At 52.4% G+C, this 27,861-nt stretch overlaps 2 protein-coding genes across 13 annotated transcripts in view; both read left to right on the top strand.

Moving 5' to 3' along the window:
* The window catches only part of GTF2I (general transcription factor IIi), an 82,574-nt gene extending 74,157 nt beyond the window's left edge, over nucleotides 1-8,417 (top strand). For 6 of the 12 annotated variants that reach the window (XM_049789504.1, XM_049789502.1, XM_049789497.1 and 3 more), the window contains 10 exons: nucleotides 98-281; nucleotides 1,513-1,571; nucleotides 1,784-1,864; nucleotides 2,431-2,514; nucleotides 2,831-3,014; nucleotides 4,326-4,354; nucleotides 5,318-5,359; nucleotides 6,208-6,249; nucleotides 6,959-7,043; nucleotides 7,693-8,417. In XM_049789504.1, the coding sequence (XP_049645461.1) occupies nucleotides 98-281; nucleotides 1,513-1,571; nucleotides 1,784-1,864; nucleotides 2,431-2,514; nucleotides 2,831-3,014; nucleotides 4,326-4,354; nucleotides 5,318-5,359; nucleotides 6,208-6,249; nucleotides 6,959-7,020 (767 nt within the window). In that variant the 3' untranslated portion in view covers nucleotides 7,021-7,043; nucleotides 7,693-8,417. The remainder of the gene's footprint in view (nucleotides 1-97; nucleotides 282-1,512; nucleotides 1,572-1,783; nucleotides 1,865-2,430; nucleotides 2,515-2,830; nucleotides 3,015-4,325; nucleotides 4,355-5,317; nucleotides 5,360-6,207; nucleotides 6,250-6,958; nucleotides 7,044-7,692) is intronic. The other 6 variants (XM_049789503.1, XM_049789498.1, XM_049789501.1 and 3 more) reach the window with 1 other exon arrangement.
* A 4,106-nt stretch (nucleotides 8,418-12,523) lies between these two features.
* On the top strand, nucleotides 12,524-27,729 carry NCF1 (neutrophil cytosolic factor 1). The gene is made up of 11 exons (XM_049789537.1): nucleotides 12,524-12,595; nucleotides 21,251-21,331; nucleotides 21,628-21,703; nucleotides 21,780-21,951; nucleotides 22,183-22,238; nucleotides 22,562-22,684; nucleotides 23,039-23,146; nucleotides 24,126-24,243; nucleotides 26,424-26,531; nucleotides 26,742-26,893; nucleotides 27,620-27,729. The coding sequence occupies exons 1-11, from the start codon at nucleotides 12,524-12,526 to the stop codon at nucleotides 27,727-27,729; spliced, it is 1,176 nt and encodes a 391-aa protein (XP_049645494.1).
* Nucleotides 27,730-27,861: the final 132 nt, after the last annotated feature.

The raw sequence follows: 27,861 nt of genomic DNA, 5'->3' as shown, positions 1-27,861 counted from the left end.
CCCTCCGGGCGTCTGCTCTGGTAAGGTCAGGTCAGTGGCCTGTGCCTCGCTTAGGGGCTGGTCCTCACTGAATAGCGGGGTTGTGTGTGTCTCCTAGGTGAGGCGCTTGGCCTGAAACAAGCTGTGAAAGTGCCCTTCGCCTTGTTCGAGTCCTTCCCAGAAGACTTTTACGTGGAGGGTCTGCCCGAGGGTGTACCCTTCCGCCGCCCATCCACCTTCGGCATCCCCCGGCTGGAGAAGATTCTCAGAAACAAGGCCAAGATCAAGTTCATCATCAAGAAGTGAGGAGGGCATCTGCCTTACGAGCGCTAGCCTAGGACAGGCCATGTTTCGATCCTCCGTCATCCCCTATGGTCCCCCAAGCCAGGAGCGATCTCTGAGTGCATGGCTAGGAGTAACCTCTGAGAGTCACTGAGTGTGGGCCAAAAAACAAAAACAAAACAAAAAAGAAGTGAGGAGGAGCCAAGATAGGGAATAGGTGGGCTCTTTCCAGAATCAGCGAGACTCCTAAAGCTCTCTTTGTGTCAGAGGTGCCATAGAACCAAGAGAAGTGATTCTTTCTGATAGAAAACCTCTCCATGGCTGGAAGGGTCCACACACTTGATGTTTTGGGGTGTACTATTCGCAGCTCTGCATAGCTGGTGGTGTTTGGGGAGTCTATGCAGGCAGGTGCCTTACCAAGTCTACCTCTCCTCCTACAGCTGTGTTTTTAATGGACCAGAGACACAGTGGTTCAGTTTTATAGAAGGTGTCTCTGTCCAGTTCACAGGATCCTTTTTGCCATGAGATCTATGAAGTCAGCACAATTGAAATAGATGAGGATAATTGTAATTTACAAATAGGGGCAGGAGACATGGTATATTGGTCGGGGTCCTTGGCTTTCACTCCTTGAGGACGGCATGGCCCAGAGATCAAAAAATATCCCTCCCACTCTTCTCCCTTTCTCCCTCCTTTTTCTCCTCTTCCTCTTTCTGTTGCTTAAGAGCTACTTAAGAATAAAAAATATTAATTTCAGTTAGAATAGGGGCTGGAGCGATACACAAGCTCTTCTTGCCTTGTATGTGACTGACCTGGACTTGATTCCCAGCACCCCACGAGGTCCCCCAAAACCCCCAGGAGTGACCCCTGAGCATAGAACCAGGAGGATGCCCCCTGAGTACCACTGAGTATGGCCCACAACACTGCTGCGACTGGTGATGTGACACCAAGAAGTAAAGTGCATGGTCACCACACCCAGCAGGGCCCAAAACCCAAAAATCAGGTCTCTTTGGCCAAGAGCAGAGGCTGCTACTGTCCTGCCATGCTGAGCTTGCCACTTCTGGCTGTAATGCTGGTGCCGCAGGCAGAGTGAAGGTCACCGTCACAATGTCAGCATGTCACTCGAGCACCCTAATTGTTATTTCTGCTTTCCCATTGCTGAGGGCCCAGGCCCACTTTGAGAAAGTTGCCAGCTTGGTGCTGTGTCTACGGCTTACATTGGGCCATAACACCCTTTCTCCCTCCGATTTTCAGACCTGAAATGTTTGAGACAGCGATCAAGGAGAGTACCTCCTCCTCCAAGAGTCCTCCCAGTGAGTGTCCTCGTCCTCACTGCCCACTCGGAGACGGGGTCCGGCCACAGTGGGTGCGGGTGTTAATAGATGGTGTGCTGGTGCCCAGACTGAGCGCCCAAGAGTGCAAGAGTAAAACTCAACAGCAGGAGTGGGGGGGACTGTACCCCAGCATGAGGTCTGAGGAGGTCTCAGGATTCTTCAGGTGCTAAGTGTCCCATTTCTCTTTTAAGGGAAAATCAACTCCTCGCCCAGTGTTAATACTACTGCCTCAGGCGTCGAGGATCTGAACATCATCCAGGTGACCATCCCAGGTATGTTTGTTCCCTCCCTCTCTCTACCCCCCCAACCCCACCCCAACTCTCGGCCCCTTATCCCCTCGGGGGCCCTTTTAGGCTGCCCATGGCATCCCTTCCTCTCCCCACACCTGCCAACATCCCCAAGTATGAACTGCACAGGCTTAAAGGAAGCTCTATTGGCAGAAGTAAGATAAAGCTGTGTTGTATTTTAATACTTAAGTCATTCGTAAATTACTTCAAAATAAGTCCCCAACATAAAGTGAGTTCTGCAGAACTCTGAAACGCAGAAGAGGAGGCCAGAGTTGTACTAAAGCAGGGAGGGCACTTGCCTTGCTCGTGACCAACCCGGGTTTGATCCCCAACCGGGAGTGATTCCTGAGTATGGAGCCGGGAGGAAGCCTTGAGTAATGTCACCAAGTGTGGCTTGAGAAACTAGGAATGATTCCATAGAGCACAGCCTTTGCAGGGTGATGATGGCTGTAGACTTGGGAGGGGGGCCTCTTCCTGAGCCTGCAGCCCCTGAATACTGCTTGGGGGGGAACCCCCACACACACAATATTTTTTCAAATATTCTTTCTCAGATGACGATAACGAAAGACTGTCTAAAGTGGAGAAGGCCCGGCAGCTGAGAGAACAGGTCAATGATCTCTTCAGTCGGAAATTCGGTGAGTGCCTTTAGTTATCGGGATGTAGAAAGAGGCCAGAGCCCCTCTCTGGTAGGTAGAGCACTCACTTGTTTTGCCCGTGGCTGACCCTGAATGCTCCCTGAGGAGCATTGGGTGTGGCCCCCAAACTAATACAGTAAAATCGACGAGATGGTTAATATCCCAGCTAATCAAGGACACGCTTGTATTTAAGTCTGTTTAAAGTGTCCGAGACCCTAGTCAGCAGTGGAGTCTGCCGTGTGCTTTCTTACCATTTTCTGGTGTGATGGGTGATTCATAGTCCCCCCCCCCCATTTTTTTTTTTCTTTTCCTCAAGGTGAAGCAATTGGCATGGGTTTCCCCGTGAAGGTGCCCTACAGGAAAATTACCATCAACCCAGGCTGCGTTGTGGTGGATGGCATGCCCCCCGGGGTGTCCTTCAAGGCCCCCAGTTACTTGGAGATCAGCTCCATGAGGAGGATCTTAGATTCTGCTGAGTTCATCAAGTTCACAGTCATTAGGTAAGTCCCCTCACTGACTTGTCACCTCAGAGCTATCCTGGGCCCCAGCAGAGCTGAGTTGATAGTTAATGCAGGCACAGGGAGGGTGGTCATAGTACAGTGGGCAGGGCACTTAACTTGCCTTGCACATGACGTACCCAGGTTTCATCCCCACTATCTCATACAGTTCCCTGAACCTGCCAGGAGTGGTCCTTGAGTGTCACCCCGTGAGGCTTAAAAACAAAAATAAAGGAGCCATAGCATAACTGGCAAAGCATTTGTTTGCCTTGCACATTGCTGACCCAGGTTCAATCCCCGTGGCTGACCCAAGTTGATCCCCAGCATTTCATATGGTCCCTCAAGCCTGCCAGGAGTAACCTAGGAGGGCTGCTGGATATGACCCCAAAACAATTAGATGAACAAAATGTTTTGGGTGTTTGTCTGGTAAACCTCCAAACTTAAGTTCTCTGGTTTGATAACAGAAAACTTGGGGCCTGAACAATAATACATTGATACGGTATTAGCCTTGCACATGGCTACCTAGGTTCAGTCCTCAGCATACCATATAAATATATGGTTCTCTGAGCTTGCCAGGTATGGCCCCCAAACAGACTAATGTGCCTGGTTCTGCTGTGAGTGGGCAAGCAAGCAGGGTACTGCCTCCACATCCACATGCCTTCTCTGTCAGTGTTAGGTGTGAGGAAGGGAGGATAGATGGTGGGAGGGTCGATGAAAATTTAGTCGGGTCTTCTAGAGAGCAAGTTTCCAGCACCATGTGGTCCTCTGTAGAGTTACAGCCCTTATGATGTGCTTGGATGGTGGTGGACATATGGAGGGACCTTTTTCTGCCATAAGGACATCCCTTAAACCTATTTAAGATCTTGCCATTCTTAGCTTGTCCTGCATCTTAACTTCTTTCAGCCATCTTTTCTCCAACCTCCATGCTGGCAAATTCCTCTAATCCCTCTGGTCAAAGGCCTTATCTAACCTTTCCAAGACACCTCCCAGGAAAGGAGGTGTCTTGCAGATAGTTACAGGTAAATCCGAGGTGGAGTCACAGTCCTCAATCATCATGGGGAGGAAGGGGGAGGCAGGAATCCATGGCATTACTAGTCCCGAAATCACCTCCTCCTTGGACCTGAGCATGAACGCCCCCCACTCCTATTGACCCAGAATCTGAGACCCGCCTCTCCCCAACAGAAGAAAATAGTCTTAGTCTTAGAAAATAGTGGTAGCCAATGAGTTACGGGGGATTTTGGTTTTGGGGTCACCTAAAACTGGGGAGCCCCTTGGAGAGCAGTTGACTTACCTATTTGTTTTTTTCTCTCCTAGACCGTTCCCGGGGTTGGTGATCAATAACCGTGAGTATTTCCTGTCGTCCTTCCCTTCCCTTCTCTAATCTTGGGGGCAGGGGCTTGGTGCCCTTTTGAGGAGTCTTGACCTGGCTCCCCTGTGGCTTAGCTGTATGGAGTTGGTTTTGCAGGGTGTAGACAGCAAGCAGGTACTTTCCAAGTAAGGTAGAACAGATGCTGGAAGACTTTCTGGGGCTGGAGCCATTGCAAGTGAGGAGGGCACTTGCCTTGCATGCAGCAGGCCCAGGTTCATATGGCCTCATATGGCCCCCTGAGCTCCTCCAGGAATGATCCCTTAGAGCTTCTTAGTATGCCCCAAGCAGAAAAAAAGTTTCTCATTTCTACAATGGCAATAAACATAAATGTCTAGTTTCTTTTGGGGTATCAGTCACTTTATCGTACCAACATGGGGGGTAATAGATGTGTGTTACAAGTTTGTGAGTATGCAGATTCACTTGTATGTTGGTGGGCGCTTTCATATGTCTATGCCAGGAGTGAACCCAGGCCTGTCACATGCTCACGTGCCAAGTGAATGATTCTCTGGTGCATTCTATGACTCCTGTGTCTCCCCCACCCTCAGGACCGGGGAGTGTGGCCCCTGGTTTGGTGCTAGTTTTAGAACCTGCCGTGGGGGGTGGGGTCAGAGACCCTGGTGGGCACTGAGGGTGCCCAGGGGACTGCTTCTGGCCACTGTCAAGTGATTATTTTATGCTGGAGTCAGCAGCTCCTCCACTGGGCCAACTTGCCCTGTGGGAGTATGCAGCCTCCGCCAAGCCCACCCCCTCCTCTGGTCCCATTAGGCACTTCAGTATTGCTGCATGGCCAGATAGGAGTGGTCACAAGTGCAGACTCATGTTCTGTGCTCAATTGCAGCCTGACCCTTGCATTGACTAGAGATTGTAGGTCAAAAGTATTTTCCATGTAACCATGTGTCAGTCAGCCATCATGGCCCATTGTCTGCTTTCTTTTCAGAGTTGGTTGATCAGAGTGAGTCTGAAGGCCCAGTGATCCAAGGTAGGTGACAAAGCTCTAGCAGGACAGGCCCCACCTCATGGGTGGAGTTAGATGGGGCTCCCGGCACCCCCACACTTTTCTTTTGTCACTGTGTTTGTGACTAAGGAACCAAAGGAACCACAAGCCATGGCCGCTGCAGGCCTGAGACCGGAATTTCCCAGACTTGATATCCCCCCATTTCAGGAGCACATTGAGTTAGGCCTCCACCCCACCCAGAAATCTACCTTTTTAAGCAGGCAGAAAGCAAAATGCGTCCCCCTCCTTGGATCTGGATAGTGAATGCGTTTTTCAGTGGGGAGAGGGGTGGCCTTGGTGGTGCGGGTGTTTCTAAGGTTATTTGGGTGGAGTCTGCATGGAGTGAAGTGTTCTAGATTCCTCCGGGAAGACTGGCTTGACTCACCAGCCCTGATATGCTAAGAGTAGTGAAGCATTTGCTGTGGGGCTGCTATGGGGTGTTTGGGGGAGTGGGGAGGAAAGAAAAGGAGGAACTGTTGGGGTTCTGGGGCTGTATGTCTGCATGACCTTTGAAGTTCACCTTTTATTGAGTAATAGTTTGCCCTTCTCTCTTTCAAGGCTTTTGCTTTTTGTGTGCGGTCCCTAGAGCTTTCTCTCCTTCTCAGTCATCTAATGCAGCTTTTTTTGTTTGTTTGTTTTGGGGGGTATTTTGCTTGTTTTTGGGCCATACTCGGCGCTCAGGGGTTGCTCCTGGCAGACTCGGGTCCTTATGGAATGCTGGGGATTGAACTGGGTTGTCTGTGTGCAAGGCAAATACCCTCCCTGCTGTGCTATCGCTCCGGCTCCCAAAGCTGCTCTTGAGTAGTGCTAACAGCGCCTGTGTTTGTCCTCAGAGTCTGCCGAGCCCAGCCAGCTGGAGGTCCCTGCCACAGAAGGTATGGCAGGAGCAGATTGTCACATTCAGTCAGCTATGAGGCCTGGACTCAGGCAGCATGAGGGCTGAGGGCTTTGTATGGTTTTAGTTTGGGGCCACACCTGACGGTGCTCAGGACTAGAGCTGTGCTAAGGGATCACTCCTGACCCACCTCAGTGGACTGTGTGGTGCTGGAAATTAGACCCAGGTTGGCCATGTGCAAGGCAGGTGCTCTCCTCTCTGTTGTGTCTTCTGGCCTTGTTCTGGAGTGAGGTCGATTTGTAGTTGATCAGAAACCAATTTCAGAAGTCACTCCAGGTTCCCCCACTCTGTCCATTCTCTCCAGCTGGCTCTGAGTGGATTCAGAAACAAAATTCACACCTGTGGAAATAAGAACCAGTTCATAAACCAATGGGCAGAACTAAAAAACATTCTTTGTAATAAGTCTGAAGTTATTAAATGGAAGTTCTCTAATACTGAAGTATGAAATGACCAGGCCAGCTGTTAGTCTGTGAGCCCCAGGGTGATGGCAAGGGGTGGGGATGGGGGGTCCATTGTGGCACCTTCTCAGCAGAAGGTTGGTTACCATGAAAGCACAGGGCTCGTGATCACTCAGAGACCGCCTCCAAATGTGGGTCCCAGCAACTCGAGTTCCTGCTGCCTCACTCTTGGGGGGCTTGGCCTGGACCCATTTCCTTGATGGTGCCTTTACCGCCCTTGTGTTTCCTCAGCAGGAGTCAAGGAGACTGATGGGAGCACTCAGATCAAGCAAGAGCCAGACCCCACGTGGTAGACCTCTTTCTCCTCCTCCTTACGGTAACCTCCAGTGGGACAGTGTCTTCCTGCCTTCCCTGGGCCACGGTCATCCCTTCTGGGGGCCTGTGATGGCCCAAGGGTCTCCATGAGACCATGTCAATGGTTTGAAACTGGAAACTTCCATTCGAGTCACTATCAGGAGAAAGGTCCAGATGGCCTCAAAGGAAATTTGGCTTTGTTTAGTTTTATTTTGGGGCCATTCCTGCTGGTTCTCTGGGAGACCCTATGGGCTGCTGGGTCGGCCATGTCAGCAGGGTAAGCACCCTCTCCGCTGGACTCTCTCCAGCCCCTGGGTTTGGTTCCACTTCCTCAGAATATTATGTCTCCCTGATGGTTCCCTCTAGTCAGTCTCAGAGGCCTGATTGGGTTGCACAGGTCTGACATGTGATGGCTCTGTTCACCCAAATACTAGGGTGGCCCTCAGCATTGCTGGGATATCCCAAGGGTAAACACAGGTCCAGATGAGTTGAGGGAAGTCAGCTGGCTTCGTTGCTGGCATGTGGGGTCCCCTAGCTTAGCCGTCTTGGTGGGCAGTGGTTCGTCCTGGTCACAAGGATACCATGCAGGGTTAAGAGTCTGGTGGGACCCTGTGCATGTCCCTGGCTTCACTACTGACCTTCCTCTTGCTTGTTCATTTTCTCTGTTATAGAGAGTTCCTGAGGTTGAGAAGAGCTTTCAAACCTGTTCCTGCCACGCTGTGTAATATACTTGTATAACAGAAATACCTTCTATACAAACCTTTTTTTCTACTTTTAGATAGAAATGTCTACTTTTTCAGCAGTTCTGTGAATTGAATTAAAGAGCAGAGTGACTGTAGATTTGGAATGGCTGGTTGACTCTGGAATGTATTATGAGGATCTGACAGCAACGCTGGAAACCCACAGGGCAGCGCCCGGCCATGGCGTCTCTGTCCCACCCTGGCCACACTCTGGCCTGGCCCGGCTCAACTCAGTGCCGCAGACGCCCCCTGCTAGTGCAGTTCTTGAGTTTTTCTATTTGAAGAATCATTTCCACGTTCCTGTGTTCACGGCTCTCCTTAAGACTGAGCGAACAGTTAGTATATCTGTATATTTGACTAAACCTTCCTAAGTCTCTCTCATGGTTCCTCTGTTTCCTGTCATGATTAAAAGCGACCACCTGGTCACCTCCCAGCCAGATACGAAGTCCAGTGTCTCCACACGTGGCTGAGACAGGTGTGACCCTCGTCTTCCACTCCCAGGATGGGCTGAGCTTGGGGTCTGTCTGAACACAGTGGCCTGTATGGAGTGTGGGGGATACTGTCCCAGCTTTGAGGATCAGGTTTGAGGGGTTTTGCCTTCATGGCTTTATCTTTCTGCTTGTAACATTAAGGCTCCGGGGTGGGGCTTGGGGGGGTCGGGCCTCTGGCGTCCGGCCTGTCTGTGGGCACTTGGCCCGTGCAGAGAGCCCATGAGCCAGCAGAGGGCTTGGGGGGCCGGTGGTCTGAGAAGAGGGCATGACGGTGTAGTTCCCGTTAGCTTTACCACAATATTCACAATGGAGAATTATATTACATGGTAGCAGAAAATAGGCCTTTTTATGTGTTGCTTATATTTTACCTCAAATTGTAGATATAGGGTAATAAATAAAGTCCATCCATGCCTTTCACACACTAACTCCCTCCTGTGGAGATGTGTCTGTGTCTCTGTGGGGTGGTGGCACAAAAGGGGGTGATGCTGGGGCCCCAACTTGCCAGAATACACGGTCAGTACTCAGTACCTTACATGTGATCCTGGTACCTCCCAGGCCCTGTTTTCTCTACTACCTGCCTGCCTTTCTGGTTTTGGTGTTTGGTCCACACCCGGTGGCGTTCAGGTGTTATTCCTGGCTCTGCCCTCAGAAATTGCTCCTGGCTTGGGGGATTGAACCCGTGTCTGGCAAACATCCTACCACTGTGCTACCACTCTGGCCCACCACCTGTCCTCCTGACCTGGGAAGTGAAGCTGGACAACAGGGGCTGGGGGCAGAAGGTAGTGCTTATTTTACATGTGGCCAGCCTGGGTCTAATCTCTAGGGGTCTTTACCAGCCTTGAATGGGGCTAACTCAGGTTCAATTCCCAAACCCCAAAGAGGTTCAGAAAGACTACTCTCAGTCAATCAGGGCAGAGTGGGGAAAGTTGAACTGTCACCAGGTCTCAATTCCCTGTGTGTGCCGAGTGCAGGTGTTGTGTTCCCGATCCTGGTGTTCCCAAACACATCCACCATTGAAGGGACTGGCTCCTGGCAGTGGCCCGCCCCCCTGGATAAGAAGCTGCCTCTCCAGACTTTTCACGCTGTCAGGCCCAAATTATACCCACAGCACTGAGCTCCTGGGGACAGCTCGGGAGTGAGCTGCCGTGGCCCCCCTTGGCCCAGAACTAGAGGGAACCTAGCACGGTGCCCCAATAACCTGGAGTTACGTCTTAACCTGGGAAGACCCAGGATTCGGGGGTTTTGACCTCTGACTCAGAAGCCGATACCCTCTTAGGAACATTTCTTCCTTTCTGTCCCTCAGCTCGGGATCAGGCTGATGAGCGAGGAGGCCCAATGTAGTGGGGACCCCATCCTGGCCTTCCTGAGGGGCTGTGGGATACATCTCGGAGCTGTAGCAGTGCCAGCTGGAGCTCTGGTTTCAGTCCCCAGAGTCACCAAGTATACCTTTAAGGTTTAGGGTCTCCCTCACCCAGGAAATAATGTTGAAACTCAGCAGGTGTCCTGGTTCTGCCCTACCAGCCCCCACACACTGGTTTGATTCTGAGGAAGTCAGGATACAGGAGGTATGAGGTAACCCCTGTTTGCGAAGGTGCTTCCTGAAAGTCCCCATGAAGAAGTCCATCCCAGCCCCAGAGTCCACCAGAGGGCTGAGGGGCCTCACCCTGTGTCCTTGGGATGTCCAATTGGGCCCTTCAGAAAATGTGTTGGTGTCTGCAGGGCAGTGCCAGCCATGGACACAGCCTGGTGCTGGCTCAAGCTTCACATACACACACCTCAACACTAGCATAGCAGGGTCTAGACATGGGGAAGGAGTTCTGGGATTCAGGAGCTGAGCACCTCACATGCCCAGGCCAGAGAGCCTCCCACAAGCCCTGCTGTCCCAGTGCCTCAGTGGCACTTTACTGCATGTTGCCTGACTGGCCACCAGGATGCCGACATGCTAACTCCTGCCATGGTGGTGCCCTGGTACCCCTCAGTCATGCCCAGAGACAGTTGGTCAGGTTGGGATCTTTGTGCTTGGTGCCCAGGGTTACATCTGTGCTGAGTGGCCCCAAGAAGTCTGAGCCCTTCCCACAAGCCCCGACAGCCACAGAGGGCAGGGGGTTCCCTGGGTGGGGCTCCCCACCTTGTTGAACCCACAGCATCATGGTGTGTGACCTCTCCAGAATGGCCTTGTTGGGCCCGGAGAGATAGCACAGCGGCGTTTGCCTTGCAAGCAGCTGATCCAGGACCAAAGGTGGTTGGTTCAAATCCCGGTGTCCCATATGGTCCCCCATGCCTGCCAGGAGCTATTTCTGAGCAGACAGCCAGGAGTAACACCTGAGCACCACAGGGTGTAGCCCAAAAACAAAAACAAAAAAAAAACCAGAATGGCCTTGTTGGGTCAAGGTCCATCCTGAACTCGATTTCCCTGGGAAGAAGGCAGATGCATGCAGGACTGTCCCAGTGGGACTCCGGTCCCTCTCCTGGAGGGCACTAAGGTTTAGCCCATTCCCAGGCCCGTTCCCTCGGTGCAGCCAGGCCTACCTGGGCCAAGGATCCTGCCCAGAGCCCCCTAGAGAAGTACTGGTTCCAGGGGCTTGTTGGACACTGGGTGGTACCCCCCACTGCTCCCCACATGGGGTTCTTGCAGGCTCCTGCCTCAGCCCAGTCACTTCCCTTTGGTCGAGAGCTGAGACAGCCCTAGCTCCTCATCAGAGCGACCTAGTGACATGACTCTCAGGGTTTATGGATCCCACAGAGTCCTTCAGTTGGCCTCCAGGAAGGGGGTCTAGTCTCTGTCGTAAAGTCACAACAGCCTCATGCTCACAAGTTAATTTTTGTCTTTTTGGTTTTTGGGTCACCCCCAGCAGCGCTCGGGTTACTCCTGGCTCTATGCTCAGAGATCGATCCTAGTAGGCTCGGGATCATATGGGATGCCGGGATTCAAACCAGTAACCTGCATGCAAGGCAAACACCTTACCTCCATGCTATCTCTCCGGCCCCAATTTCTTTGTTTTGGGGCCACACCTTGTGCTCAGGGATCCCTCCTGGCGGGTCCCATATGTGGTGCCAGGGATCAGATCAGCTGCATGCAAGTGAAGAGCCTTTCCGGCTGTGTTCCAGCCCTGCCCCCCCCCCCCAACTCACAAATTACTCAGAATCCAACTCGATGCCAGGCAGTTTCCTGTCTATTCTCGGCGAAAAACTTACAGGCACTCAAAGCTTTTCACCCCCCTTCCCACACACGGCCATTCCTGACCTCCACAGACTTGCTTCTACTGCCCAGTGACCCAGCCCGGGAAGGAGACTCGGGTGGGAGCCATGAGCCAAACACTGGCTGGCAGGTCCACAGGCTGATGCAAGAGTGGAAAGGACAGGGCTTCCCCGCAGGCCAGGCACCCCCAGAGGATGAAGAGCAGTTGCTCCATTTCACACTTCCCTCCCCACACGTGTAACCCATTGTGGTCTGTGGTGGCCAGGATCATGTGTGGGGAGTAGGCATTGGAGCACTGTAGGTGGGGGTAGTGTGGGTGAGAGCATTATGGGGACAGGGGCACTGTAGGGAGGGCATTGTAAGAGCACTTTAGGATTGGTAGCATTGTGGGTCTGATTGCTGTAGGAGCACTGTTTTAGGAGCACCAGGGGTAAACGCATATATAAGCTGGGAAATACACACGGGGAGGCAGGCATTGGGTAAACCTATCATTTCAGGACACTGTGCCGCTTCCATCTTACTACGTGAAACTGGGCCACACAGGTTTGACCATTGGCACAGAATCAGCCAGGCAAAGTCAACCACAGATCCATCCATTCAGAGACCTGGGGCTCACACCTGAGTTAAGTGAAAAACAATGAAATGGTTCATATATAAATTGTGTGTGTGTGTGTGTGTGTGTGTGTGTGTGTGTGTGTGTGTGTGTCAGTGTCACAAAAAGCCACCGGAAAGAAAACCTAAAGGCAGTGAGGGAGCATGAAACTGAGCCAGCCTGGATTCTTGGAAGAGGTGTCCTGAGGGCTGAACTTGCAAATAGAAAGATGCTAAGACTGGTGGGGAGCTGAGAAGAAGCAAGGAGCCAAGGGGGCTAGACACCCCAATCTGCAGACAAGCTGGGTCACTGGGAGGACGAGGGTCAGCAAAGAGAGTACATGCTCCCCAGGAGCTTTGAAACTGAAAGAACCAGACAAGGCTTCACGCCCCCTCCCAGCCCCCTCCGCCGCCCACTTCCCCTTTCCAGGGTATTTAAGTCCCACTCAGCCAGGCCGCCCCAGAAGCACAGCACGGGGCCATGGGGGACACCTTCATCCGCCACCTTGCCCTCCTGGGCTTCGAGAAGCGCTTTGTGCCCAGCCAGCACTACGTGAGGATGGGCTGGGGGCTGGGGAATGGGGGGCACGCGGCTGGGGCGGAACCCAAGCTGGGTCCAGGGACAGGGTGTGGGGCTATGGGTGAGGGACAGTGGCTCCTGATCATGTGCTCAGTGGCCCTTGGAGCCAGCTCCTAACCCCCCATTTTGGGGGGAGCCACACCCCCAAAAAATGTTCAGGAATTACTCCTGGCTCTGTGCTCAGGAATCACTCCTGGTCCTCAGGGACCCTATGGGATGCCAGGAATCCAACCCAGGTCCACTATCAGCAAGGCAAATGCCCTTGCCATTGTGTTCACTCGGACCTTTTCTTGGGGGTTGGGCCACACCTGACAGTGCTCAGGGGTCACTCCCAGCAGTGTTCAGGAACCATGTGGGCAGGCTGCAGCAGAACCCTGGTGGGCAGCATGCAAGTCTAGCACCCTTCTGACCAGCAGGTGCTATTGCTCCGCCCTGCCCCTTTTTGTTTGTCCTTTTTGTTTGGTTGGTTGAGGGCCACATGCGGTGATGTTCAGGGGTTACTCCCAGCTCTGCCGTCAGGGATCACTCCTGACAGGGCTCAGGGGACACGTGGGGGTGGCAGAGAGTGATCTCAACTCTGCGTTGTGTAAGGCAAGTATCCTCTCCGCTGTCTCATTGCTCTAGTCCTTTGCCCCTTCTTTCTTCCTTTTCTCTCTCTTAGAAATTAAATTTAAAAAATGGGGCTCCCGGGCCCGGAGAGATAGCACAGCGGTGTTTGCCTTGCAAGCAGCCGATCCAGGACCAAAGGCGGTTGGTTCGAATCTCGGTGTCCCATATGGTCCCCTGTGCCTGCCAGGAGCTATTTCTGAGCAGACAGCCAGGAGTAACCCCTGAGCACCGCCGGGTGTGGCCCAAAAACAAAAACAAAAAAAAAATAATTGGGCTCCCAAATTGCCAAAAAACTCTGCTGATATCCCTCCCCCATTCCTCCACCTTTGAACCCAAAATAGAAATCTCCCAAACTGTTAGTGAGTTGGAGGGGGTGTTTTTCTTGTTGTTGGGTTTGGGCACTGGGGGTGGGGGGTGACGACAGAAGAGCTTGGGTCACAACTGGAGGTGTCAGAACTACTGTCAGTGCTCAGAATGCCGGGAATTGAACCCAGGTCAAGGTGTCTTCTCTCTGTCCCGGTTCTGTTCTTTGCTCGCATAAGTGGAGCTGATTGGCCCGTCCAGACGTTCCCCTTCCTTTCTCTCAGAGCTGATTGGCCCTTCCCATCCTTCCCCTTCCCTGCTTCCCTTCCTCGTAGCTCATTGGCCCAATCCATTGTTCCCCTTCTCTTCCTGCGTTGCTCTTGAGATCACCCTGTTGCTCCACAATTCTTTTGTGCTCCCCAAGATTGCACATCCGGTTGAGATGCTCCCCACAGGGCCTGAGTTCTCTGGGGCCCAGGGGCAAGTGGCTTCTCACAGCAGGGTCCCCACATTTTGGCTGTAGTTCCCTAGTTCTCTGAGGTGTGTAGTGCTAGGCGAGACACTTGAGTTTTGCATTTCCAGGTCTCTCATACTGGCTGGGCTGGAAACCATCCCCCTCTCCGAACAGCCAAGCCCCACCCAGTACATGCGTGGGTGTCACTGGTGGTGGGACTTGCAGCCTCTGGCCATGAAGTCATCCTGAACCCTAGGCTAGCTTTATAGCTTTAATTACCACTGAGTCCCTGTATTTCTTAGACTCCTAATTCTCTGACTCAAGTCCAGAGCCATGAAATCTAAATCTAGGTCTACACAGTCCTCAATGGCGGTTCTCCAAGCCTCTGACACCCCTTATGGTCCCCAAACCTACCAGGAGTGGTCTCTGAGCACAGAGCCAGGAGTAAGCCCTTAGCACTGTTGGGTGTGGCTCCAAAGACAAAATAAAAAAGAAATATGCAGGACAGACCCTGGTCGCAGTGGTGGCCCTGGTGGAGCTTCTAGGGAGGCGGGAGGGAGGGTGACCGAGAGTATTGGGGGTTCAAGGATAAAGCCTGAGCTGGCCAATGTGCAAGGTAAGTGTCTTACCTTCTTTACACTAACGGTGAAAGAATTTTACAAGAAAAGTAAATGGGCTGGAGGGATAGTATAGTGGGGAGGGTGCTTACCTTGCACATGGCTGACCCAGATTACATCTCCAACACTCCATATGATCTGGGGTTGACCCAAACCACCCCCCCCCAAAAAAAAAACCCCTCAAAAACCAAATAAACAAACCCAAAGGTCAACTCCATGACTCACATCTTTCACGCCTAGATTTCTTTCTTTCTTTTTTTTTTAAATCCAGACTGTCTCTACCAGTCTTTCTAGGATCTTCTTCACTTCCACCTTTTTTTTGTCTTTGGTTTTTGGGTCACACACACCCGGTGGCGCTCAGGGGTTACTGCTAGCTCTGTGCTCAGAAATTGCTCCTGGCAGGCATGGGGAACCATATGGGATGCCGGATTTGAACCACCATGTGTGGTGTGGATTGGCTGTGTGCAAGGCAAACCCGCTGTACTATCTCTCAGGCCCCCTCTTCCTACTTTTTTGAGCGCCTCACTCCAGTAGCGCTGCTTAGGGCTTATTCTGCTCTGCACTCCCAGATTACTCCTGGCAGAGCTCAGGGACCACACGGGAGGCTGGGGTTTATTTGTTTTTTTGGGTTTGTTTTGTTTTTTTTGGGGGGGCCACACCCATTTGACGCTCAGGGGTTACTCCTGGCTATGCGCTCAGAAGTCGCTCCTGGCTTGGGGGACCATATGGGACGCCGGGGGATCGAACTGCAGTTCGTCCTAGGCTAGTGCAGGCAAGGCAGGCACCTTACCTCTAGCGCCACCGCCCAGCCCCGTGGTTTTTGTTTTGTTTTGTTTTGTTTTTTTATATATATATAGTTGTTGTTTGTTTTTGCTCACACCCGGTGATGCTCAGGGCTCACTCCTGACTGTGCTCAGGGCTCGAGCACTCCTGGGGAGGCACAGAGACTATATGGGGATTGACCTGATCCAATGCAAGACCAGCACCCTCTCTCCAGACTACCCCACCCCAATCCTTGGGTGCTGGCCCTTTGGGAGGGGTGAACCATCATTCTCTCTGGGGTACCACCTGCATGCTCTTCCTCCCCACACTTGGTCGCACTTGCTTCGGACGAGAGCTTCCTGTTTCAGTCTGCGGTTGTCCTCTGTCACTTAATTCTAAGAACAAACCATCCCAGACCTGGTCCTTTATTCCCCTCATGCTGGCAATGTTCAGGGACCATGTGGGGCTCCCACATACTACATGTGTTTCCCGTTTGCTCGCACCGACCCCATGGGGACCCTTTCCAGCCAACTGTCTTTCTGGACCAAACTTCACCCTGCACCTCTGATGTAGAAGTAGGGTGTGCCGAGGGCTTCTGTACTCTCAGGGCAGGAGGGAGATGCTCCCTTTGTTCTTGCCTATCCCAGTTTTCTCCATGTGCTCCTCAGCCCTGTGCTAGAGGGAAGAGAGCAAAACCTCTGTTCCTAAAAGTTGCTGTTCTTTTTGAGGGAGTTGGCACACCCCACTGTGCTCAGGGCTTTCCTGTGGCTCTGTGCTCCGGGATCATTCCTGGTGGTGCTGGAAATTGAACCTGAGTTGACCCATGCTAGGCAAGGCCCTTACCCCTGGACTCCCTCCAAGACTGGGTTTTGTTTGTTTGTTTGCTTTTTGGGCCACACCCTGTGTTGCTCAGGAGGTTACTCCTGGCTATGCACTCAGAAATCACTCTTGGCTTGGGGAAACATATGGGACACCGGGGGATCAAACCTTGATTCGTCCTAGGTTAGCAAGGGCATGCAAAGCAAATGTCCTACCGCGTGTGCCACCACTCTGGCCCCACCAAGACTGGGTTTTCTTCCTTGTTCATTTCTCTTTAATGGCTGGCCAGGTGCTAGTGAATTTCATTGAAGTTCAAAAATATCGTTGTCAGTTTCATTTCTTTCTGGATTATGCAAACTATGCACATACGTAATCAGACATCAAACGCTTAGCGAACAGTTGTGCTGGCAACTCAGATTCATTCCACCGGAGATGGAAGAACATTTCTGGAAAAATAAGGACAACTGTGTACAGTCCTTTCTTCTGGGCTTTTTTTCAGTCGTGCTGGGAGGAGAGAGGCAGTGAATTCTTTCTACCGGTTTCCTTTTCCAGCAAATATTTTCTCTCACTTTAATAAATCACTGTTTTGGTGGTTTTGCTGACAGCTTGGGGTGCACACATCTGAGAGCCCGAGAATGGCCTAGCACTTCCCTGCAGTTGCCACGGTGACCTTTGTTTTTTTTGTTTTGTTTTTTTGGGTCATACTCAGCGATGCTCTGGACTTATTTCTTCTTGGCTTTCCAGTCAGGAATCACTCCTGGCGGTGCTCAGGCACCCTATGGAGTGCCAGGGATGGAACCGAGGTCAATGATGCATTCTCCCTGCTGCGCTGTGCTGTTTGGAGTAGGGGACCCCTGGTGACCTCTGATATTTCAATGCTTTTTCTTGAGTCAGCAGGCCTTCCCTTCTGCTTTCTTCCATGGCTCTGCTAGCTCATTTAGATCCCTCATCCCCACCCAACCTAAATAAATAATAAGCCTCCAGGGTTGCCCCCAGCAATGTTGTGGAGGTGCTGGTCATGGAACCAGGATCAAAACATGCAAGGAAAGTGTCTAAACTCTCTTAGTTTTCCACACACTTATACCATTTTGGGGGAGGGGGGGTGGTCACACCTGGCAGCGCTCAGTGATTAATTCTGGCTCTGTACTCAGAAATTGTTCAGGCAGACTCTGGGGACCATATAGGATGCCGGGATTCAAACTGGGGTCCAATCTGTGTTGGCCGCATGCAATCAAACTCCTTACCGCTGTGCTATTGCTCCAGCCCTGGGTTTTTTATTATTATTATTATTATTATATTTTATTTTTCTGTGGTTTTTCATTGAGCCACTGAGACACGCAGTTACAAACTCATCAATGATTGCATTTCAATTCTACAATGTTCCAACACCCATCCCTTCACCAGGGCACATTTCCTGCTACCAATGTCCTCAATTTCCCTCCTGCTCCCCTTCCCCTTCCCCCAACCTGCTTCTATGGCGAACATTCAAGACACCTCTCTCTCTCTCTCTCTCTCTCTCTCTCTCTCTCTCTCTCTCTCTCTCTCTCTCTCTCTCTCTCCCTCTCTCTCTCTCTCGGTCTCTCTCGGTCTCTCTCGGTCTCTCTTTCTCTGTCTCTCTCTCTTTTTTCCTTTTTTTTTTTTTTTTTTTGTGATTTTTGGGACACACCCGGCATGGCTCAGGGGCTACTCCTGGCTCCGTGCTCAGAAATTGCTCCTGGCAGGCATGGGGAACCATATGGGATGCCAGGATTCGAACTGATGACCTTCTGCATGAAAGGCAAACGCCTTACCTCCATGCTATCTCTCCGGCCCCTCTCTTTTCTTTATAACACCGTGGTTTGCAATACTGTTTCTAAAGGGGTATCATGCATATCATTTTATCCCTTTCAGCACCCAATTCTTGTCCAGAGTGATCATTTCCAACTCTCATTGTCACAGTGGTCCCTTCTCTGCCCTAACTGCACTCTCCCCCAGTATTTGTGGCAAGCTTCCTACCATGCACTAGTCCTTCTAGGCCTCATTTCTATTATTTTATTCTCTACTGTTTTTTGAATCCTACATATGAGTGAGGTCACTCTGTCTGTCCCTCTCCCTCTGACTCAATTCACTCAGCATGATATTTATGTTCATCCGTGTGTAAGTGAATTTTATTGTTTCTCCTAATAGCTGCATAGTACTCCATTGTGTAGATGTACCATTAGTTTATCACCTGCATCGCTCAGGAGTTACTCCTGGCTCTATGCTCAGAAATCGCTCCTGGCAGGCTCGGGGGACCATATGGGATGCCAGCATCCCAACCACCAACCTTCTGTGTGAAAGGCAAATTCTGTATTTCCATGCTAACTCTCTGGCCCCTTAGAAACCCTCTTGACTCTTGGTTCTGAGTGGGCCCTTGGAGGAAAGTCTCTGTATTTTTTGTCCATAGTTAAGAGTATCTCTATGTTTCTGTGACAGCTCTGCATTCAACCACTGGCACCTCTGCTTTGGTTGTTTGGTTTTGGGGCCACACATGGAGTGCTCAGGGGTTACTCCTGGCTCTGTGCTCAGGGATCAGTCCTGATGGGGTTCAGAGGACCAGATGGGAACCCCAGGTCAACCACATTCAAGGCAAGTGCCCTCCGTTCTGTATAATCACTCTGACCCCAAAAGTGAAAGAATTTTACAAAAAAAAAAAAACCACAAAACTCCAAGACTCACACTGTTTTCTGGATTCCACATTAATATTTTCTGGTCTTCTTTGCCACAATCCATCATACTTCATCCCTCCCTCCTGTAGTATAACTGATAATTATTGAGTCCTGGATGACGGTGGATGATGGTGAAATAGATGGAGGGTGAGGCCTTTCTCTGCTGGCCTGGGGCCACGCTCCTCCAACCCCCTCCAGCCATCGGGTCAGAGGGTTCAGGATAGCTTCGAGGAAATGACTCACAGCAATCAGTTTTCAGGAGACATCAGCTTTATTCAGGCCCTAGCCACCATATGTGGCTCCTAAGCTTAAAAACCTTTCAGGCCATCTCCATTATTAGCCCTGCAAACAACCTTGTCTCTTCCCTGATCCAGCTTCTCCCTCCATCTCTCTTGCTGAATCTCTCTCAATCAATCCCCTTCCTGCCCCTCAGGAAATCCTTTTGTTACCTATCAAAGACCCCTCCCAGATATGGGCAGGGGTTACCATCAGGTAAGGTTATGCAGAAGATGGGGGTGGGATGACACCTCCCTCTCTGTCCACACAATCATTTATCATCTCATCTGTCTCATTTTGGGTGCCTTCAAAGCAAATTGCAAACTGTACACTCTGACTTAAATACCTATCCTAAGTAATATTCAGTATTCAGTTTTGCTATTTTGTTTTGTTGCAGGGGTCCTCAAACTTTTTAAACAGGGGGCCAGTTCACTGTCCCTCAGACCATTGGAGGGTCTGACTATAGTAAAAACAAAACTTATGAACGAATTCTTATGCACACTGCATATATCTTATTTTGCAATGAAGAAACAAAACAGATACAAATACAATATGTGGCCCGTGGACCATAGTTTGAGGACCACTGTTAGAGTTATACCTGATGGTGCTCAGGGGCTACTCCTAGTAGTGTCTGGGGGAATCCTATAGTATACAGTATCAGGTCTTTGTTTGCTTGCTTGATTGATTTTGGACTATACCTGGTAGAGCTCAGAGGTTACTCCTGGCTCTGAACTCAGAAATTAATCCTGACAGGCTAGCCTCAGGGGACCTACATGATGCTGAGAATTGAACAGGTATCGGCCACATGCAAGGCAAACTCTAGCTCTGGCCCCTGCAGTATCAGGTTTCAAGCCAGAGTTAGCTACATGCCCTGACCCCTGTATATTATCTCCCCAGCCCTTGTGTTTTTCTTTGAGTATCGTGGATGCAGATAGAGGCCAAAGAACCCCATTATGGAGGCCGTGGGGGCCTCACTTTTGAGTCATTTGTTTCTCTTGTGGCCAAGTTGCTCACTTTTCTTCCCCAAGTATTTTTCTTTCCATAATGAGCATTTTTGTTTGTTTTTGTTTATTGGCCCACCCAGCGATTTTCAGGGGTTACTCCTAAGTCTGAGCTCAGATATTATTCCTGGCAGACTAGGGCGAACCATATGGGATGCTGGGAATTGAACCCCGGTTGGTTTTGTGCAAGGCAGATGTCCTCCCCACTGTGCTATAGCTCTGGGTTTGTCCATAATGAGGTTAATGATGATGTCATTTCCTTCCAAGCACTTCCCCCAGGACATACAAGCACGCTTCATGCACGCGATGCCTGCACCCAACGGCCCTTGTTTCCTCAACTTCAGGATTTTCCCTTTACCCCGAGGAAACCCCATCTCCACCCCTCACCCTACCCCCACTTCCTGGCTGCCTCTTCTCCTTCTTAACACTGGTCTTTCCTGGACAGGGTGAGTGAGTGAAGCCAGGAAGAACTTCCTCTTGCTCTTCAAGTCAGCCTCCTAGCTTTAGTTTTGTATTTTTGGTTTTTTTTTGTTTTTTTTTTTGGGGGGGGCACACCTGGTGGGGCTCAGGGGAACATAGGGAATGCCAAAGATTGAATCTGCCCACTGTCCTATTGCTCCAGCCCTACAATCAGTCTTCTAGAACTCCCCCTCCCACACACACACACACACACCCCCCCCGCCCCCCAGAGCTCCTGTCTCCTATCCTCGAAGATCCACCAGAGCCAACTGCATCCTTGCACCTTTGCAGAAGGGACTTTGGGCTCAAGGAGGCCAAGCCTGGACTGGGCTGCTCCAGGGCTGAGAAGTTGGTGTTTTCCTTAGGCCTTAAGTGCCTCTTCTGGGGCTGGAGCCAAAGTACAACAGGGAGGGTGTTTGGCATGCACACACCTGAACCTGATTCGCTCCCCGCTATCCCATATGTTCCCCCTGAATATTACCAGGACTAATTCCTGAGCACAGAACCAGGAATAAGGCATGTTTGGGAGTACCACTCCCAAACCAAACCAAACCAAAGCAAACCTAGTGACTATTATCCACCCGTTTTGGGGTGTAGCTGCCCTGCACAGATTTAGTGAGTCCTGCTCCCTCCACCCCCAGGTGTACATGTTTTTGGTGAAGTGGCAGGACCTGTCTGAGAAGGTGGTCTACAGGCGCTTCTCCGAGATTTATGAGTTTCATGTGAGTGTGGGGTGCAGGGCAGGATGGGGGGGGCACAGATGCTGTTCCAGTGGGAGGAGACTGCTCTTCCACCGGAACACCCCTGGGAGGTGGTGCCCAGGGCTCACTGCTGGTGTGTTGGGGACACTCTACGTGGTGGTGATGACCGAGGAGGCTCTGTTGTAGCTGATGATTCTGGGGTTCCCAGACCACCCAGGCTACACAGAGGAGTCCAAAATTCCAAAACTACACCCAGACCTGCTCAGGGAACGGGGAGCTGCAGGTGCCCTACCTGACAATCTACCTTTCCATTTTAGAAACTGCTGAAGGAGATGTTTCCCATCGAGGCAGGAGACATCAACCCCGCAAATAGGATCATCCCCCACCTCCCTGGTGAGCCCCCCTGCCCCTGCCCACCACCCCCCTGCACCCTGGTGTCTCCTTCACGGTCCTCTGTGCCCCTTGTCAGCCCCTCGGTGGTTCGACGGCGGACAGCGGGTGGCAGAGAGCCGCCAGGGCACCCTGACCGAGTACTGCAACACGCTCATGGGGCTGCCCCCCAAGATCTCCCGCTGCCCTCACCTCCTGGACTTCTTCCAAGTGCGCCCCGAAGACCTCAAGCTCCCTGCTGCGGACAGCCAGTGAGTGCAGGTGTTTGTGTGTGTATGTGATTGTGTGTTTGTGCATGTGTTTGTGGGACTATATAAGTGTGTGTGAGGGTGTATGCGAGTGTATGTCTGATGCATGTGTGTGATGTATGTCTGTATATATGTGTGACTGTGTGTGTGTGTGTGTGTGTGTAAAAGGAGACGGTCCCAGTTCCAGGGCCATTTTCCACGTCCTGGTCCATCTCGGGGTCTCCCCTGCTACAGGGTGAAGAAGCCTGAGACATACCTGACGTCCAGTGATGGCCAGAGCAATGCAGCAGGTAAGAGGGGCTGGAGCCCTAAGATGGGTCTGGGGGCTCCTGGGATGAGGTAAGGTCTGCAGAGGTGAGGGCGCCCTCTCCACTCTGTCCTGCAGACCCTGGCTTCTGCCACCAGGGGAGTCATAGCTGACAGGAGGGGCAGGACTGGGAGGCCAAGAAAGCCCTTGTGGGACTCACCCTTGAAGCCAGGAGCAGGGGAGGTTTCGGGGCCTGACCTGAGTCTGTAAGAGTTGCTGGGCCGGGGGTGGGGAAAAAAAAAAAAAAAAAAAAAAAGAGTTGCTGGGCCGGTTTTGGGGCACTTCTCACGCTGTCCCTCTGCACAGATATCACGGGTCCCATCATCCTGCAGAGCTACCGGGCTATTGCTGACTACAAGAAGAACTCAGGGACCGAGTTGGACCTGGCGGCTGGTGACACAGTGGAAGTGGTGGAGAAGGGCGAGAGTGGTCAGTCCCCCCCAACCTGCCCACACCCCCAGTGGTCAATCCCTCTGACCCTCCAGCACCCCCAGTGGTCAGGACTCCTGGGGCTCCCTCTGGCTTCTCACAGGGTTCTGTGCTCAGACAGACATAGGGTGCCTCTATGCCTACTTACTGTAGGTCCCCTATCTTCTGGACACCTGCAGTCTGTACCCCTGATTTTGTAGGGTCCCTAGAGTGGGCCATAAACCCCTTCATAACCCAAGCTGGACTCTGGGAGGGTGTGAGCTCTGGTGGGGCTAGGTGAATGGGACAGGGACCCCTGTTGGGTGCCAATGTCCGAGTGTCTCAACCCCCTCCCATCACCCACACTCCACACAGGCTGGTGGTTCTGCCAAATGAAGATGAAGCGTGGGTGGGTCCCTGCATCCTACCTGGAGCCCCTGGACAGCCCCGACGAGGCTGAGGACCCAGAGCCCAACTATGCAGGTGCCAGAGGACAGATGGGAAAACTGAGGCTAGAGTGACTGTACGAGGCATAACTGGCTGAGAAGATGGGGAGAGAGGGCAGCAACCCGGGTCAACCTGTCAGGAAGTGGTGCCCTTGGTTAGCATGGGAAGAATGTCAGTAATATGGACTCACAGTGGGGCATGAGGCCAGCCTGGTGCTCAAAGTTGAATAAAGCAGCCCTTGGGTGCAGGCAGGAGGTGGAGGCATTATAGCTAGCTAGAAAGGGAAAAATGGCGGTCAGACCAATAGTATTGCAGGTAGGGTGCTTGCCTTACACATCGCCAATCCCGGTTTAATCTGCAGCATCCTATAGGTCCTCTGAGCACTGCCAGGGGAGATTCCTAAATGCAGAGCCAGGAGTAACCCTGAGCACTGCTGCATGTATCCTTAAAACAAACACACATGGGGCCAGAGAGATAGCATGGAGGTAAAGCGTTTGCCTTGCATGCAGAAGGACGGTAGTTCAAATCCCGGCATCCCATATGGTCCCCCGAGTCTGCCAGGAGCGATTTCTGAGCTTAGAGCCAGGAGGAACCTCTGAGCGCTGCCGGTTATGACCCAAAAAACCAAAACCAAACCAAACCAAACCAAACCAAAACAAAAACCAACAAACCACACACACACACACACACACACTCACATACACTCGCATATACACACACATGTATATATGCATACTCACACATGCACACTCATACATCAAACTCAAGCACACACACAAACTATGTGTATACAGTCTCCAGCCATTGGCTGGGCTGGGGTCCCTCAGATGCCATGTACTGGAGCACCCCCACTTTCTATCTAGCCTGGTCACTATTCAGACTCAGGTGCCTCCTGCCACACCCCTGGGTTGTGGGGCCCCTGGTGGGGGAGAGCAGGAGAGGTCTAGTGTTGAGCTCGGGCTGGGGGGCAGGGAGGAGGGGCCCGATGCAGCAGCTGATGGCTCCTTCTGAGCAGGTGAGAGCTACATGAGCATCAGGGCATACGAGGCACAGGAGGACGACGAGCTGACACTGCAGGAGGGCGAAGTGGTCGAAGTCATCCATAAGCTGCTGGACGGCTGGTGGGTCGTCAGGTAGGGCTGCTTTCCTGAGAGCCAGGGTGCTGTGGGTGCTGGAGGTGAGTGATGGTTCCACTTTGCGAGTCCTCGCCTCAGTGAACGAGCCCCTCCCTGGCATCATTGTACTCTATGTGGGGGCACCCCAAAGCACTTTCACGTCCCCAGAATGCAGGGGTTCTTGCTCTGCCTTTTTCTGATTCTGAGGTAGGTGGAGTCTTACTGGGACCCCCAGGTCCTTGCCTGTATTCAGAGCTGACCTGAGACCCTAGTAAGCTGGTGGCTGCTTTCAGTACCCCTTTCAGTACTGCCCTCAGCTAAAGGATTTGAGGCTAGGGGCTGGAGAGATAGCATGGAGGTAAGGCATTTGACTTGCATGTAGAAGGTTGGTGATTCAAATCCCAGAATCCCATATGGTCCCCCGAGCCTGCCAGGAGCGATTTCTGAGCCTGGAGCCAGGAGTGACCCTGAGCATGCTGGGTGTGACCTAAAAACAAACAAACAAACAAACAAAGAATTTGAGGCTCTTCCAATTCCAAGATTAAAAAATTCCTTTTCAGTTTTGTTTTGTTTTTGGGCCACATATGAGGTACTCAGGGATTACGCCTAATTCTTCACTTAGGGATCAATCCTGGCGGACATAGTCAAGACCATATGTGATTCTGGGGATCAAACCTGGGTCAGCTGCCTGCAAAGAAAGTGCCTTACCTGATCTACTATTGCTCCAGCCCAATTTTTTTCCAGTTTTGGGGCCATATGCAGCAAGGTTCAGTGGTTATTCCTGGCTCTGCACTCAGGAATCACTCCTGACACTGCTCTAGGGAACCATATGAGATGTAGGGGATCAAACCTGGGTCTGACATGCAAAGCAAGTGCCCTACCCACTGGATTATCTCGCTGGCCTTCCAGCCCAAATATTTTTTTTTTTTTTTTTTTTTTTTTTGGGTCACACCAGGCAGTGCTCAGGGGTTATTCCTGGCTCCAGGCTCAGAAATTGCTCCTGGCAGGCACGGGGGACCATATGGGACGCCGGGATTCGAACCGATGACCTCCTGCATGAAAGGCAAACACTTTACCTCCATGCTATCTCTCCGGCCCCTCCAGCCCAAATATTAAAATTATTTTTTTATTTAGGGGTCATGCCTGGTTGTGCTCTGTGCTCGGTTCGGGTTTACTCCAGGAGGTATTGTGGGGGCCATATGTGGTGCTGAGGATCAAACTCAAGTTGGCCACATGCAAGACAACTGTCTATCCCACTGTATCCTGGCCGTAAAGGCCACTTCTGGTGATTTATGGCTTGCAAGGCAGGCCTGGAGTCCAGCAATACGATATAGCTTGAGTCCAGTCATGCTGGGGGCCTCATCTGGAAGCGCTAAACACTGATACTGGGTTTTGTAGTGCTGGGAATCAAACCCGAGCCTCACATGAGTCCTAATCCACTATACAAATTTGAGAATTTGCTTGCTAGAAAGATCAGAATGGTGTTCCGGAAGCCTAAAGGAGAGATTTCTGGGCCAGAGTGATGGTGCATCAGGAATGTTGCTTTCCTTGCATGCGGCTGACCCAGGTTCAATCCTAAGCATCCCATGTGGTCCTCCTAACCTGTGAGGAGTGATCCCTGAACATATAACCAGGAATTAGCCATGAGCACCTCCAGGTGTGGACCCAAAAACAAAACAATGGAAGAAGAAGAAAAAAAGAGGTTTCTGTGATCCAGTTATTGTTTTATGCTATTTTTCTTCATTGCCAAGTATAGCAGTGAAAACTGAAAGAAAAATATTTTCAACAAACGATGCTTGAACAACAGACTGTCTAATGAGAGGAGGGGACCCCAGACTCCCCAACAAATCCCTAACATCACAAATCCCAAACGGAAAAAGCTTTTGGAAGAGAGACTAAAAGCCACGGAAATGGCTCAAAGGGCTAAAGCAGGGAAGTGCCATGGATTCCATCCTGGCATGCTACAACCCACCAGGAGCCATCCCTGAGTGCAGAGCCAGGAGTAAGCCCTGAGCACCCACGGGTGTGACCCCAAAATGACACTTAGAAAGCCTGGGAGAACTTGGCAACCTGCGGGCCAGCTTTCTTGGGGGCAGAACCCCGTGGAGAGACCAGACCCCTACAGCTGGGCAGGTCCCAGGCAGTGCCCCCATCTTCACCGGGCACTCCGGAACCCCCACCTTTGTCCTCCGCTGCAGAAAAGAAGATGCCACCGGCTACTTCCCCTCCATGTACTTGCAGAAGGCGGGAGAGGACCAGGCCCAAGCCAAGCGCCAGATCAAGGGCAGAGGGGCGCCGCCCCGCAGGTGAGGGGGGTTGCCAGTGTCTGTCTGGGCTGGTGGCGTCCGGCAGATCTGCCTGGCGGGGGTGGGAAGCCGCCTTCGTGTCAAAAGTTTACGCCTCTGCCCCCTCTAATTCCTCGGGCAGACCAGGCCCCCCGCTAGGAACGCGGTGGGCCCAAGTGCCGGCCTGGACGCCGGCCGCTGACCAGTTGCCCCCACTTTCGCTGGCACCAGGTCGTCCATTCGCAACGCGCACAGCATCCACCAGCGTTCTCGGAAGCGCCTCAGCCAGGACACCTACCGGCGCAACAGCGTTCGCTACCTGCAGCAGCGCCGGGGCCAGGTTCGGCCGGGCCCGCAGAGCCCCAGGAGTCCCCTGCGTGAGTGTCACTCCGACGGCTCTGCCGGGGGCGGGGCCAGGGGCCTCAGGAGCCAGCTGATTGGGCGTCTCTTAGTCAGAAGGCAGGCTTCAGCCAGGAGCCAGCTGATTGGGTGTTTCTTAGTCAAGGAGGCGGGGCTTTAGAATTCCAGATCTCCAGGCGTGAGTGCCCTCAGGGCTGCTCCGCCAGAAGCGGAGCCTTGGGGGCGGGTCACAACGACCCGGGAGCCAGTTGATTGGGTGTCTCTTAGTCAAGGGGCGGGGCTTCAAGGATCCAGAATCTCCGGGCGTGAATGACCCCAGGGCTGCTCTGCCAGAGGCGGAGACTTTGGGGGCGGGTCATAACGCTCCGAGAGCCTGCTGATTGGTGTCTTAGGCAGGGGCGGGGCTTTACGGCTGTTCATCAGAGGCAGTGCCTGTGGGGGCGGGCCACGGCACCTCAGGAGCCAGCTGATTGGGTGTCTTAGTCAGGGGCGGGGCTTCAGGGTTCCAGGATCTCTTGCAGTGTCTCCTGGACTACTCTGCCAGAGGCGCCCCAGGATCCTGCTGAGTGCCCGGGCGCCTCCGGGGCGGAGTCTGGCTGAGGGCGTTGGCCATGAAGTCGAATCGGGATCCGTCTGGGCGGGACCTATCCAGGGGGCGTGGCCAGGAGAGCGGGGCGGGGCCGCAGAGGAAACAGACACGGGGCCCAGGTGAGCGAGGGATTCTAATCTCCGGTCCCGTCGTTTTGCAGTAGAGCAGCCGCAGAAGCCGCAGCCTGCGGTGCCCCCGCGACCCAGCGCGGACCTCATCCTGCACCGCTGCACCGAGAGCACCAAGAGGAAACTGGCGTCCGGGGTCTGAGGCCCGCCCAGGCGCCGCCCCAGATGGCACCACTGCCCCCTCAGCCACCTCTCTCCCCATTCCTGTACATACAAGTATAGAGAGCCTGTGTCTGGACACTGCAGGAAGCCTGTCCACCCCTACGCAAGTCTG

This window comes from Suncus etruscus, chromosome 15, assembly GCF_024139225.1.
Source record: "Suncus etruscus isolate mSunEtr1 chromosome 15, mSunEtr1.pri.cur, whole genome shotgun sequence".
Lineage (NCBI taxonomy): Eukaryota > Metazoa > Chordata > Mammalia > Eulipotyphla > Soricidae > Suncus > Suncus etruscus.
This window is presented reverse-complemented; position numbering and strand designations above follow the sequence as displayed.

Bases quoted from the DNA above. Each gene is read 5' to 3' on its own strand.
- NCF1 (XM_049789537.1), top strand. From the start codon at position 12,524: ATGGGGGACACCTTCATCCGCCACCTTGCCCTCCTGGGCTTCGAGAAG. The intron at 21,332-21,627 runs GTGAGTGTGGGG...TTTCCATTTTAG, and splicing joins CCGAGATTTATGAGTTTCAT to AAACTGCTGAAGGAGATGTT. The intron at 21,952-22,182 runs GTGAGTGCAGGT...CCCCTGCTACAG, and splicing joins CTCCCTGCTGCGGACAGCCA to GGTGAAGAAGCCTGAGACAT.